Source organism: Chiloscyllium plagiosum, unplaced genomic scaffold (genome assembly GCF_037043375.1).
Source record: "Chiloscyllium plagiosum isolate Xiang-an unplaced genomic scaffold, Cpla_swu_hap1 HiC_scaffold_11, whole genome shotgun sequence".
NCBI classification, from domain to species: Eukaryota; Metazoa; Chordata; class Chondrichthyes; order Orectolobiformes; family Hemiscylliidae; genus Chiloscyllium; species Chiloscyllium plagiosum.
This window is the reverse complement of record NW_028270149.1, coordinates 38,381,262-38,396,566: the sequence shown is the minus strand read 5'-3', so window position 1 is coordinate 38,396,566 and position 15,305 is coordinate 38,381,262. Positions and strand designations below refer to the sequence as shown.

At 41.2% G+C, this 15,305-nt stretch overlaps 1 protein-coding gene across 3 annotated transcripts in view; it reads left to right on the top strand.

The window, feature by feature from the left end:
* Window positions 1–15,305, top strand: part of mtmr8 (myotubularin related protein 8) — a 60,176-nt gene that overhangs the window by 37,758 nt on the left and 7,113 nt on the right. The window contains exons 10-14 of one of the 3 annotated variants that reach the window (XM_087991982.1): window positions 2,694–2,743; window positions 3,821–4,051; window positions 5,490–5,690; window positions 6,758–6,886; window positions 8,546–8,672. In XM_087991982.1, the coding sequence (XP_087848108.1) occupies window positions 2,694–2,743; window positions 3,821–4,051; window positions 5,490–5,690; window positions 6,758–6,886; window positions 8,546–8,672 (738 nt within the window). Of the gene's footprint in view, window positions 1–2,693; window positions 2,744–3,817; window positions 4,052–5,489; window positions 5,691–6,757; window positions 6,887–8,545; window positions 8,673–15,305 lie in introns of all 3 variants that reach the window. The other 2 variants (XM_087991981.1, XM_043704846.2) reach the window with 2 other exon arrangements.

Here is a 15,305-nt window from a genome sequence, read left to right as displayed (position 1 = left end):
GAACCCTTACAAGTTTCACAACATCTTTCCGGTAGGAAGGAGACCAGAATTGCATGTAATATTCCAACAGTGGCCTATCCAATGTCCTGTACAGCTGCAACATGACCTCCCAACTCCTGTACTCAATACTCTGACCAATAAAGGAAAGCATACCAAATGCCGCCTTCACTATCCTATCTACCTGCGAATCCACTTCTAAGGAGCTATGAACCTGTACTCCAAGGTCTTTGTTCAGCAACACTCCCTAGGACCTTACCATTAAGTGTCTAAGTCCTGCTAAGATTTGCTTTCCCAAAATGCAACACCTTACATTTATCTGAATTAAACTCCATCTGCCACTTCTCAGCCCTTTGGCTCATCTGATCAAGATCCTGTTGTAATCTGAGGTCACCTTCTTTGCTGTCCACTACACCTCTAATTTTGGTGTCATCTGCAAACTTACTAACTGTACCTCTTATGCTCACATCCAAATCATTCATGTAAATGTCAAAAAGTAGAGGACCCAACACCGATCCTTGTGGCACTCCACTGGTCACAGGCCTCCAGTCTGGAAAAACAACCCTCCACCACCACCCTCTGTCTTCTACCTTTGAGCCAGTTCTCTATCCCTGTATTCCGTGAGATCTAACCTTGCTAATCAGTCTCCCATGGGGAACCTTGTCGAACACCTTACTGAAGTCCATATAAATCACATGTACTGCTCTGCCCTCATCAATCCTCTTTGTTACTTCCTCAAAAAACACAATCGAGTTTGTGAGACATGATTTCCCTTGCCCAAAGCCATGTTGACTATCCCTAATCGCTCCTTGCCTTTCCAAATACATGTACATTCTGTCCCTCAGGATTCCCTCCAACAAGTGCCCACCACCGAAGTCAGACTCACTGGTCTATAGTTCTCTGGCTTGTCCTTACCACCCTTCTTAAACAGTGTTCTGGCATTTGTTTAACAGGAATGTTTCATTCAATGGTAGTTTTTTTAACTGATATAAGGAATAAAGAACAGTACAGCACAGGAATAGACCCTTTGTCCCACCAAGCCACTGCCGACACAACACCTTTTTTAAATTAAAAAGCTTTTGCTTCTACACAATCTGTATATCTCTATTCCATCTATTCATGTATCTGTCAAGATGCTTCTTAAACATTGCCTCATCTGGCAACATATTCCAGTCACTTAACACCCTCTATATTAAAAAAAAACCTGCCTCTCACATCTCCTTTAAACTTTCAACCCTTTATCTTAAACCTACGTCCCTTAGTAATTGACGTTTCTAGCCTGGGAAAAAGACCTCAACTTTGCATTTGGTCCATGTCTGTCATAATTTTATAAACATCTGTCAGATTGCCCCTCAGATGCCAGCAGTCAAGTGAAAACAGAGCAATTTCTTTGTCCAATCTCTTCTCACAGCTAATAGCCTCCAAACCAGGCAATATACTGCTAAACCTTTTCGGTATCCTCTCTAAAGCCTCCCCATCCATCTGGTTGTTTGGCAACCAGAACTGGATGCAATATTAGCGATACATAAAATGTAAAATCCCATTTAACATTGACTTCCATTTGAGTAATCCCTAAAACTAACACGTTTAATGGGTATTAACATACTGCCATATTTATTTTTTGTTGGAAGGGGCCTCTTAAGTTTGAATGCAGAGATATTTAAACTTGTTTGCGTGACATATGGCAACTTAGAGGCTTAGTGTACAACAACTTTTGAATTGCAGATGTGTTTTGTAGTGGGTAAATATCCCAATTTCAAGTTATTCCATCTCTTTTAGCGTTGAGTCTCTTGGCAAGGTAACCTATCAATTTATTATTTCTGCATTTAACCACTGGGTGTGGTTGGCAGGATTTGGTCTCCTGACTGACTCTTCAATTATGTTTTATATTAATGGCTTCACTTTTTCATTTTTATTGTAAAATTCTGGCATTGTCTTTCATGCACTGGAGAGAGTAGGTCCTAGGATGTTTAGATAGATTTCCTACAGTGTGGAAATAGGCCCTTCGAACCAACAAGTCCACACCGACTCTCCAAAGAGTAACCCACCCAGACCCATTTCACTCTGTCTAATGCATCTAACACTATGGGCAATTTAGCATGGCCAATCCATCTAACCTGCACATCTTTGGACTATGGGAGGAAACCGGAGCACCCGGAGGAAACCCATGCAGACACGGAGAATATGCAAACTCCACACAGACAGGCACCCAAGGCTGGAATCGAACCTGGGACCCTGGTGCTGTGAGGCAGCAGTGCTAACTGCTGAGCCACTATGCCGCCCACCGTGTTAATATTTGCAGGAAGCTTTGACATTTTCAAACTACCTCCATACCCAGATATTGGTGGAATTATGATCTTTCGAAAAAAAAAATCAATTTTTGTAACGTTGAAGACTGAAACTGAAATTAACTAGTCAATGTGGGGATAACACTGAGGAAGGTTGATCCTTAAGTATGACTAAGAGGATTGACCATGTTTGACTGTAATCACAGAAGGAATTAGGAGGAGTAATCTCATGGTTCAATCTTTGAGCAGTATTTGAATTTTCCAAATGTGGAATGAGGAGCTGCCCCAAAGTTTGAAGCCTGGACCTAAAAAATAAAGCTCTTAAATTGCTGATTGAAATGTACAGGAACTGCATGTGAATCTAGAAAATTATTAACAAAAAATGTAATTGTGTTTATTGTTTTCAAGGTTCTTATAGAAAAAGAATGGATCTCAATGGGACACAAATTTTCCCAAAGGTAATCAGCTGCTTTTTCATTGCTATTTGTATAAATGTGTGTGAATTGATTTAGCTTCTCAGTTATAAGAAAACGTTTCCAGCATATTGCAAAGTAGTGGTAATCTTCCCTGGACAGTCAAGAGTGTGGTGCTGGAAAAGCACAGCAGGTCAGGCAGCATCCGAGGAGCAGGAAAATCGATGTTTCGGGCAAAAGCCCTTCATCAGGAATGAGGCCTGAATCTTCCCTGGGCATCATGGTGTGTAAAGACATCACAAATCACATGATCACATTGTATTATTAAGTCAGACAAGACAGAATGGTCCAGTTCCAATTGCTGGTATTTGTATAATTTGTTGATCTCAATCAAGATGGTAGTGAGTTAACTTAAATATGTTTGGGTTATAGAAGATAAATCTAACACCTGTTGCTGTCAAATGACTTCTAAAAGTGCAGATGGTTGAGATCTAGCTGTCAATTACAGGAATATCATTTTTTTTCTCTTGCTCAATTTCTCTCTCTCTCTTGCTCAGACACTCATTTTTTTTCTTATCTCACTTCAGTTTATCTTTTAAACTGCTGAGACCCCGACAAAGAAACAAAAGCTGCTTAGGTAGGCAGTGCTTCTGGAGTTTTACTCAGTGAAAGTTGGCTGTGATGTGAACAAAACATTGTAACTAAAGAATGTCAGATTTAAAGGCTGACTGTAATAGGTTTGTGGGTTTATGCCAATTATTTCGATTATTGTGTTAAACCTTTCAGTCTGGTAGCATAGCCAATCTGGGTTAGAAAGTTATGGGTTCTTGTTCCTCTCCTGTACTTGAATGCATGAGGTACTGCAATGAAGATTGTTCCTGTTTTGAACCTGACCCCATGAAAGGGCAGACAATGTGGTATTGTTTTGAAGAAGGAGATGCCCCCTACTATGAATCCTTTCTCAATACTTTGCAGTTCAGGAAATATTGTTGAGTGACAATTGCCTTCCTATTCCTGTTTCTTATATTTTTAGGTATGTTGCTTAGTCCAAAATGAATCATTGTATGAATTTAGTAGGTGATTTCTTTTCTTTCAATAGAAATTCATTTTTTGTTTTAGCAGATTTGTATTTCAGCAATGGCTGACAAGGACAGAACGTCAGGTCCAGTTTTGGCTTCTTCAAACGATAAGTAGCTGTCCATTAATCCAGGATTTTGCTTCAGCAGATCAACTGACCCTCATCCATACCATCTGTTACCTCCAGACTCATGATTTTAAAAACCTCTATCAGAACTCCTCTTTAGCTATTTTTCTTTCGAGGAAGAATAGTTCCAACTTCTTCAAACTATCCTCGTAATTGAAATTTCTCATCCATGAAACCATTCTTAAAATGTTTCTACACTCTCTCCAATGCTTTCACATCCTTCCTAAAATACAGCACCCTGAAATGTATGCAAAACTTTAGCTGAAGTCTAAAGTGTTTTGGACACATTCAGTATCAGTTCCTTGCTGTTGTTCACAATGTTGTTATTAATAAAGCCAAGGATACTGTATGCTCTATTAATTGTTCCCTCCCAGAACTACTTAGATATTACCTTTCAAACCCACAACCACTTCCATTGAGAAGGACAAGGGCAGCAGATACAAGGGAATATTTTCACCTGCAAGTTCCCCTCCAAGCCACTCATCATCCTGATTGGAAACAAATATTGTCATTTGTTCAGTATGCTGGGTCAAAATCCTGGAATTTCCTCCCCAGTTAATCATAAGTCTACTCACAGTATATCAACTGCAGCAGTGGAAGAAGGCAGCTCAGGATTACTTTCTCAAAGACAACCAGAGCTGGGCAGTAAATGCTGGCCAGCCAGTGGAGCCTACACCCAAGTCCATCTGCTTCTGCTCCCCTTTCAGAACTATGTAGAATTGAGGGTTACCTCAGTTTCTAAATTTTCATCTTTGATTTCATTATGTTAGTTGATGAAATTTAGATTTTAATGAATAATTCTGGAATATAAAGTTTATCTCAATGTGGCCTACATCTGACTCCAGACCTTCAGCAATGGTTGACTTGTAACTGTCCTCTGAAGTAATCTAGCAAGCCACTCAGTCCATAGGCAATCAAATAAATGCTGCTTTTGGTGTTCACATGCTGTGTTAGAATATCCCTCCATGGGTCACCTCTCCTGAGCTCTGGAACCACCTCAAATTCTGCAATAGTCAGTGAAATCTGCACTCCTCCAATTCTAGCTTTATTTTTGTATGGCCAATTCATTTCAACAATGTCTTTAGCTGCCAAGCTGGAATGCTCTCCTTAAACCATTCTGCCCAGCTGCTTCTCCTTACAGATATTCCTTAAAACCTTTGATCATATTTTTGATCAGCTGTGCTGATATCTTCTCATGTAGTTCTGTGCAGATTTTGTTGTGTAAATCTTTTCTTTATATGGTACCTATTGGGGTATTTTACAATATCAAAGGCATTATATAAATTCCAAATTGTTTACAAGGAGTGGAGAGAGTGCAACCAAGGTCTCTGTTCGGATTACTATCCAGTGTCTTCTGCAAAGAATGTACTTTGTATGTACGTTGTGAAGAGTACAGTATTGAGCTTTGATATTTCAAAAGCTTGTCATGATACATGACTGCATGTAAAGGTGTTGAATTGGACAAACATGTATGAAAACAGGTCTTTCAGATCTGTTTGGAAGAAAAAATAAATACCATTTCAATTTAGGACTTCATTATATGTGAGATTGGACATTCTTATTAATTTCTTTTCAAACTTTTTACAGATGTGGGCATCTAGAAGCTGACCCTAAAGAAATTTCTCCTGTATTTACCCAGTTTATTGAATGCACTTGGCATCTGATGGAACAGTTTCCATGTGCTTTCGAGTTTAATGAGAAGTACTTGTTGGAGATCCACGACCATGTTTTTTCTTGTCAATTTGGCAATTTCATTGGAAACTGCCAGAAAGAACGCCATGAGTTGAAGTGAGTAGGAAGACTGTGCATGTTGCAAATGAGTTAAGCCAGAGTTGTTAGGGTTCAGAAAATCTTATTGAATTTGTGTTTATTGCTACACTAATACCCTATTTAGTCATCAATCACAACAGGTAATGTGTTTTAAATTAGATCTAGATTGCAGTTATTTAATTATTTTTGACAACTAGTTAAAAACTTCAGCCCAATACAGGTGCACAATCCTTTGTCTAAAACGTTTGGGACCAGCTGGTTTTCAGAATTCGGAATTTTTCAAATTTCAGAAGAAGTACCAGTTCAATGGTGAAATTTTTAAAAATCTGACTGAACAGCAGATTCACTGTGAGTAACGGACCCCGAGACAGAATTGAGGCCAGCCAGTGCTGGGCCACGCTCTCCCACGTCCCATCTGAGTGACACGCATCAAGTGGGTGTGGAGTTGGGTTAACTGTTTGCACATCAAACAACCTTGTTAATGAGACAAAAACTTCACAAAAAAACCTTCGGAATTTGGAGCTTTTCGGATAAAGGGTTGTCTACCTGTATTATAAATCTCTTGATTAATGGTGATTAATTTGCAGTGACAATCACGAGGAGATATACCAAAAGTCCTGAATTTTACCAAGTTAGCTAACATCAGTCAGGACAATGGAAGTGCTACCGGTTCAATAGCTCTAACTAGGAAACAAGTCCCAATCTTAATGGCTGTATATATTTTTCACTGTGAATGCACATGTGTGTGCAAGACTGTTGAGGTCATGTCTGTGATGTTCTCCATAACTGAGTAACTTGTTGACAACTGCTGATTCAGTTCATGTTTGTAAAGTGGTCACTTGTTTGAGGTAACCAAGAGCTCCAATACTCACTCAACTGTTTCGCATTTCATGTTTGGAGCTTTCAGAAGCAAAGGAGAGAGTTTGATTTGAAGTCAGTGCTTGCATGTCAATTTTCAACATTGTGTATTATGTTTGTATTTTTAATGAGTTGAAAATCCTGCAATTACACTATTAAGTTTAAATAAATGCCCAACTAGATACTAAAATTGGTTCTACATTTAGAAATTATTTTTGTGGTTATAGGCTTCAAGAGAAAACGTATTCCTTGTGGCCATTCCTATTGGCAAAGCAATACCCCTACCAGAATCCTCTGTATAAACCCAGTGCAGTCAACATTGTGTTAAAGCCCAATACTGCCCCTTTTAACTTCAAGTAAGTATACTTCAGTTCCTTGGTCAATTACTCATTGAAAGCAATGCTGTCTGTAATAGTAGCTTTTGTTGCTGCTAATATAACATCCCAAATGTAGCATATTAGCAGCAACAAATAACATGCAGAAACAGATTTATAACACATTATAACATGATCTGTATTTCGTTGGGGGGAGGTGAGGGGAATTGTGAATGGCAGCAAGTTGGATTATTAAGATTGTTCTTATGCCTTTTAATTAGTTGATCATAGTCCAGTAATACTCTATGGGAGCAATTAATAGGAAGGTTAAATACTTTAAAATCTAAACCTACCTTAGTTCTTTCCATATCTAATTTCAATAGATGGATGCTGCTGGAGGGAAGGGCTATGTCTAACCAACCTACTGTTGGAAGGCAAACTGATCACTTGAATCACTTAAGGAAACTGTCTGCCTTCAGTTCTGCAGTATTTTTATATTTCATTTGTGGAGTCTGAAATTCCTGGACCTAAAGAATTGTCAAATAATATGAAACCAGAAAGGATGGATCTATACAATGCCTTTCGGGCATTGATTGTGAACCAGAAAGTGCAGCAGTGTTTCCTTCAGACCCAAAAATTCTGCCAGCCGCAAATAAAACAGCTGCAATCAGCTGACCCCATTCCTGATGATGTCCAGTTTTTCCTGAACAGTGCAATGTGAGACTTGCCTCGCAGATGATCTTTGACTGTTTTTCCAAATGTCAATCAGGTGGAAAACCTGTTGATAGAAGATGAAAGATATCCTGTGGAAACTATGCTGCAGTATGTTAGCAAGAGTTCCCAGCCCTCCACCCCAGCTCTTACCTCCCTACCTATCATTGTGATTCTAAGTAAATAATGGGGTTAATATTTGTGTTTGTGTATTGACATCTGTATTTGACTTGGCTGCAATGCTGTTCATGTTTGAGTAAGACTCATGTATGAGAAGCAGCCACTTGCCAGAGTTAAATTGGAACCTATGAAACCATACTCACTATCAGTCAGCTGACGATCTTACAGGCGGCTCACTGTTGGCTTATCAAGAGCAATTCGGAATAGGCAATAAATGCTGACATAACCAGTGACAGACATATCCCATGAATAAATCTTTTAAAATTTACACAAATGCATCTTGTAATAAAATGCTTTGTTGATGGCATTACTTTTTCCACTGATGAAGTAATTTTCTTGTCTTTTGTCTTGCTTATGTCAAGTGTAGACCTTTTGTTTAAAAGAAACATAAGTCGCATACTGCATTTCAAATAAAAGAATTGGCCAGCATCTTCCTTTTTTGCCTTTGCTGCTTTTAAGCCAATGCTGGGGTCAGTGAATCACCTGACTTTAAATTTCCCTTTATGGGATACCAAATTCTGTATGATTTGGTGTTTTAGAAGATCCACCAAGTATTCAACTAATTCATTTTCTTAGACTGAAACCTCCTTTTATTGAGCACCTAATATGTTTGCTATTCATATTTTTATTATATTTTGATTTGTAATAAAAATAAGTTTAATAATTGTCAGGGGTTCCTTAAGTTTCTATGTATTCACATAAGCTTTGAAACTGATCAATTCCACAATGGTTGGTTTTGACTGTGAAGGCTTACTGCCATTTGTTGAAGTGCCACTATCTTTATACAGCTGAGTCTGTTTTCTTGATCAGGTTCTGGTGTGGTATGTACAACCGTTTTGATAAAGGAATGCAGCCAAGACAATCAATCGTAGATTGTCTGCATGCTTCAATGAAACAGAAAACAGACTTCGAAGAAACTGTCGCAGATTTAAATCAGGTGAGTAAAGTTAAAATTAATTCATTGGAGTTCCATGATGCAATGCACCAATTGATGTCACACCATGGCATTCAAATCCAAATTTCTAGTTGCAGATTGCATTCCGAGTTGTCGTGCTACATTTTGCCTAAACACCCGAGTTCAACAAGTGAAAGTCGGTCAGTTTTTCTACTCGTATTGTGTGCATGGTCTTCACGTTAATCACATCATTAGGAGTGAGACTCCACTGCCTGTGTGCACCTCTCAGTTTCTCCTACACTGACTTCATCTCTGTCAGCAACAGTTTAATATGACCTCATGATAACTCATTCTGGATCAGTGGTGCTGGAAGAGCACAGCAATTCAGGCAGCATCCGAAGACAGGCAAAATCGACGTTTCGGGCAAAAGCCCTTCATCAGGAATAAAGGCAGAGAGCCTGAAGCGTGGAGAGATAAGTTAGAGGAGGGTGGGGGTGGGAGAGAGTGGCATAGAGTACGATAGGTCAGTGGGGAAGGAGATGAAGGTGATAGGTCAGGGAGGAGAGGGTGGAGTGGATAGGTGGAAAAGGAGCTGGGCAGGTCGGACAAGTCCGGACAGGTCAGGGGATCGAGTTTCTGGAGGTTAGAAGCTAGGATGAGGTGGGGGAAGGGGAAATGAGGAAACTGTTAAAATCCACATTGATGCCCTGGGGTTGAAGTGTTCCGAGGCGGAAGATGAGGCGTTCTTCCTCCAGGCGTCTGGTGGTGAGGGAGCGGCGGTGGAGGAGGCCCAGCACCTCCATATCCTCGGCAGAGTGGGAGGGGGAGTTGAAATGTTGAGCCACTGGGCGATGTGGTTGATTGGTGCGGGTGTCTCGGAGATGTTCCCTAAAGCGCTCTGCTAGGAGGCGTCCAGTCTCCCCAATGTAGAGGAGACCGCATCGGGAGCAACGGATACAATAGATGATATTAGTGGATGTGCAGGTAAAACTTTGATGGATGTGGAAAGCTCCTTTGGGGCCTTGGATGGAGGTGAGGGAGGAGGTGTGGGCGCAGGTTTTACAGTTCCTGCGGTGGCAGGGGAAAGTGCCAGGATGGGAGGGTGGGTCGTAGGGAGGCGTGGACCTGACCAGGTAGTCACGGAGGGAACGGTCTTTGCGGAAGGCGGAGAGGGGTGGGGAGGGAAATATATCCCTGGTGGTGGGGTCTGTTTGGAGGTGGCGGAAATGTCGGCGGATGATTTGGTTTATGCGAAGGTTGGTAGGGTGGAAGGTGAACTCAGTTATGCTCTGTCCAAGCACTTTCAACATCTTACAAAGATAGAGACAAAATAAGCTAAGAGATTTTTCCTTTTTAAAAAGAAACTGTAGTTTATATTAATTTCTATGTCTTTTCAAACAGTAGTACCTTATTTTCGTGCCTTATTCAATTTGCGCTGTTCTTAGAGTGATTGCTGCACAGATGAATTTAATTTGGCAACTTCGTTCTGGAGTAGAGTAGTGCTGGAAAAGCACAGCAGTTCAGGCAGCATCCAAGGAGCAGGAAAATCGACGTTTCAGGCAAAAGCCCTTCATCAGGAATACAGCGTATGAATTCTCCTGAGGATATAGTAGAGGGGTCCTTTGCAATTCTGAGAGTGTGTGGCCCTCAGCTGAGGCAGGGCAGACTGTAGAGAGGTTAGGTGCCGGCGCATTGCTGCGAGCGTAGAGCGGAGGATCCTGTATTCCTGATGAAGGGCTTTTGCCCGAAACGTCGATTTTCCTGCTCCTGGGATGCTGCCTGAACTGCTGCGCTTTTCCAGCACCACTCTACTCCAGAATCTGGTTCCCAGCATCTGCAGTCATTGTTTTTACCCTTTGTCAACTTAGTGCCAGGTCTCTGTAATAGCAAATCACCTAGTCCCGTTACACCATCATTTTGTTAAAGCCCTGCATGTTTTCTCTCTTTAGCTATTTATCCAATTCTTTTTGAAAATTGCAGATGAATCTGCCTCCAGCAGGTACTCACCAACACACACTCAGGTATTGCATTCTAAACCCTAACAAAATTTGGTAAGTTGGAAAAAAACATGCCCTAACTCTGTGCTCAACAATTCTCAACCTTCTGCTAACAGAGGCAGTTTACCACTGTCTAATTTGTCTACACCCCTCATAATTTTAAATACTACCAAATTACTTCTAGATTTTTTTTATGACAAACAGCTTCAGCTTCTACAATTTATCCTTCTACTTGCTCAGCCCTGGAACTATTCAAAATCTTTTCCACACACTCATTAAAGCCTCCATTGACTCTATAACTATAACTTTCCTTAAGTTTAAAGCCCAGAATTGTACTCCATAGTCCAGTTGAGACCAAATTGTTTTACAAATATTAGTCTTGTTTTACAAATATTAATAACATTCTTGCTTCCATACTCCAAGCCTGCATTTATAAGGCCCAGGACCCTGTTTGTTTTAACAATTCATTTTGTCCTGTAAGACAAAAACACAAGAATTAGGAACAGGAATAGACCAGGAGTTGTCCTTGCTACTTCACTCAGTATGACATGACTGACCTTGCACTTCAACACCACTTCTCTACACATTGCACACATTCTGTGATTCCTTAAAACATCTGTGACCTGCAACAATTTGTGCACATATTCCCCTAGTTCTCTGCAGTCATAGAGTCACAGAGATGTACAGCACAGAAACAGACCCTTCAGTCCAATCAGTCCATGCCGACCAGATCTAGTCCCACCTGCAAGCACCCGGCACATATCCCTCCAAACCCTTCCTGTTCATAAACCCATCCAGATGCCTTTTAAATGTTACCAATTGTACGAGACTCCACCACTTCCTCTCGCAGCCCATTGCACACACGCACCACCCTCTGCGTGAAAAAGGTGCCCCTTAGGTCTCTTTTATATCTTTCCCCTCTCACCCTAAACCTATGCCCTCTAGTTCTGGACTCCTCACCCCAGGGACACCCCCATCTTGTCTGTTTACCCTATCCATGCCCCTCATGATTTTATAAACCTTTATAAGGTCACCCCTCAGCTTCTGATGCTCCAGGAAAAACAGCCCCAGCCTATTCAACCTCTCCCTCTATCTCAAATCCTCCAACCCTGGAAGCATCCTTGTAAATCTTTTCTGAGCTGTTTCAAGTTTCACAACATCCTTCTGATAGGAAGGAGACCAGAATTGCACGCAATATTCCAACAGCGGCCTAAGCAATCTCCTATGTCGCCTGAAAATGACCTCCCAACACCTGTACTCAATACTCTGACCAATAAAGGAAAGTATACCAAATGCCACCTTCACTATCCTATCTACCTGCGACTTTCAAGGAGCTATGAACCTGCACTCCAAGGTCTCTGTTCAGCAACACTCCCTCGGACCTTACCATTAAGTGTCTAAGTCCTGCTAAGATTTGCTTTCCCAAATGCAGCACCTCGCATTTATCTGAGTTAAACTCCATCTGCCACTTCTCAGCCCATTGGCCCATCTGATCAAGATCCTGTTGTAACCCGAGGTAACCTTCATCGCTGTCCATTACAGCTCCAATTTTGGTGTCATCTGCAAACTTACTATCTGTACCTCTTATGCTCACATCCAAATCATTTATATAAATGATGAAAAGTAGTGGACCCAGTACCGACCCATGTGGCACTCCACTGGTCACAGGCCTCCGGTCTGAAAAATAACCATCCATCAACACTCTATCTTCTACCTTTTGAGCCAGTTCTATATCCAAATGGCTAGATCCCCGTATTCCTTGAGATCTAACCTTGCTAACCAGTCTCCCATGGGGAACCTTGGCTCCATTATCAACCTGTAGGGAACATCATTGTATTGCAGTCTCCAGCCTGAATTGCAACCATTCATCGTTGCCCTCCAAAACCTGTCATTCGGTCAATTTATTTTTAATGCTGCCACTGTCCTTTTTTCCGAGGGGCTTCAGCGTAGTCAGTTAAGTGTATTATATGGCACTTTACATAAAACAGAAGAAATGGGAGCAAAAGTGGACCAATGAACTATTGAACTAACTTTGTCATTCAACACTAATCTGATGTCCACAATCTGGCATTCTTAGGATCAAAACCATTTCAGATTTTAGGTCTTCTTTGATTTTGGATTGCACATTGTTTTGGACAAAGCTATCACTGGTTCCACCGGCTTAGGTCTCCAAGAATGGTCTCTTCATTTCTGCACTTACTCTGTTCTTGGAAGAGTACCTAGATTTCTCTATTGAAAAATATCCAGTTTCAACAGGCAGATTTTCGATAGCATGTCTGTTAATTTAAAAGTTGTTCAGGTGTACTTGGGTCTGTTCTTGTCTGAATTCTGTCTTCTGAGCTTTTTTTTGTCTTTTTCACACACAGAATGTAGAGACGCACACTTTGTGTCAGCAGGCTCTGGATGTTTCCAATTCTGCTGTTGACCCTTCCATTCTGCAGCTCAAGGGTTTTTCTTTGGCAAAAGTTTCTTAATTTTCTTAGTTCTTTATGCTGTTCGACCTCCAATTCTCCCCCTTCCTGCTTCAAAAACCAATATTGTATCACACAGCACAACAATATATAGAGCCCTTGATTTTTACATTGAACACCTTTCCTGCTATTTCAATTATAGCAGTCCAAGTCTAATTTTAATTGACAGTGCCAAGAATGAAAATATGTGGTCTTTTGCACAGGAGGGAGGGAGATGCTACCCGTGTAGTATCTCGGGTTTAGCCACTGCCCAAATATATATTAAGCCCTTATCTTCCCGGCAGCCCTCGATTCACTCCTCCTTCTCCCCTCGCCGCTCTGGCAAAATGGAGGCCTGACTCCCGAGGTAAGTCCCTTTTTATGCGGGTAAACTTACCCTTCCCGGCAGCCTTTGCTTCACTCCTCCTTCTCTCCTCGTCGCTTTGGCAAAATGGAGCCTTGTTAATCCTCTTTGTTACTTCTTCAAAAAACTCCATCAAGTTTGTGAGACATGATTTCCCACGCACAAAGCCATGTTGACTATCACTAATCAGTCCTTGCCTTTCCAAATACATGTACGTCCTGTCCCTCAGGATTCCCTCAAACAACTTGCCCACCACCGACGTCAGGCTCACTGGTCTGTAGTTCCCTGGCTTGTCCTTACCACCTTTCTTAAATAGTAGCACCACATTAGCCAACCTCCAGTCTTCCGGCACCTCACCTGTGACTATCGATGATACAAATATCTCAGCAAGAGGCCCAGTAATCACTTCTCTAGCTTCCCACAGAGTTCTCGGGTACACCTGATCAGGTCCTGGGGATTTATCCACCTTTATGCGTTTCAAGACATCCAGCACTTAGTGGTGTCCTTCCTCATCTGTATATAAGGATATTAGTGATAGTGGGTCCTATCTTTTTGTGGCTAATTGATGTTCATGTATCCTGGTGGCTAGTTTTCAGCCCATTTGTCCAATGTAGTGTTTGTTACAGTTCTTAAAAGACCCTACACAGACAACAAGCAAAATGAACGTCATTTAAAAAATACCTTGCAAGAACTGTAACAAACTCTACATTGAACAAACAGGCAGAAAACTAGCCACCAGTATACGTGAACAAGAACTAGCCACAAAAAGACATGACCCACTATCACTATTGTCGTTACATACAGATGAGGAAGGACACCACTTTGGGACAACACATCCATCCTAGGACAAGCCGAACAGAGACACGCACGAGAATTCCTAGAAGCAGGGCATTCCAGCCGGAACTCTATCAACTAACACATCAACTTGGATCCCATTTACCACCCTGTGAGAAAGAGAACAGGAGATGACATTGCCAGAAATGACATCACCAACCCAAGGAAATCTAAACACAAAAATAGGATGCAGGTCATAAAACCAGTGCTTCACTGGAGGCTCTCTGATGATGTTACCTCATTATGGTGACGAAACGTCTGAAAATGAACCTTTCAGCTCAGTGAGCAAACTTACTTTTTTTTTTAACTTCTTTAAATCTGTGCACATTTTATTTTCTAAGTGAGTATTTGGGATTTCTAATTTGTCTACTATAAAAGAAAAAAAACTACAGGTCCCTTATTGAATTGTAAAAAAACTGTGGCTCTTGCCTAGAATTGCAGCAGTTCAAAAAGGAGATCAAATCAATGGTGAAAAACTTTGCACACAGTTTCTTCTGCATTTGAAACTCTGTCACACACAGTTAAAGGAAAATCTGTTCTGTTTAAATACAAAGTTAATCATGATTGCTGAATTAGAATTCGATGCCCATGATTATGCGAAATTCTTTGCCCTCTGAATCACCTCGAACTGTGCTCTTTATTTGCCTTCAAAAGCAGAAGAACAACCATTGCTGCGACAAAGTCGTATAGCTGTTGGTATTTTAGGAAAGGTTAGAAAGCTCTACCAATATATAAATCATGAGTATTTTTAAAATTGGTGTTTTAACTTAAGAATTTAAAAGGGCGGCACGGTGGCACAGTGGTTAGCACTGTTGCCTCACAGCGCCAGAGACCCGGGTTCAATTCCCGCCTCAGGCGACTGACTGTGTGGAGTCTGCGTGGGTTTCCTCCGGGTGCTCCGGTTTCCTCCCACAATCCAAAAAATGTGCAGGTTAGGCAAATTGGCCATGCTAAATTGCCCGTAGTGTTAGATGAAGGGGTAAATATAGGGAATGGGTCTGGGTGGGTTACGCTTCAGCGGGTCGGTGTG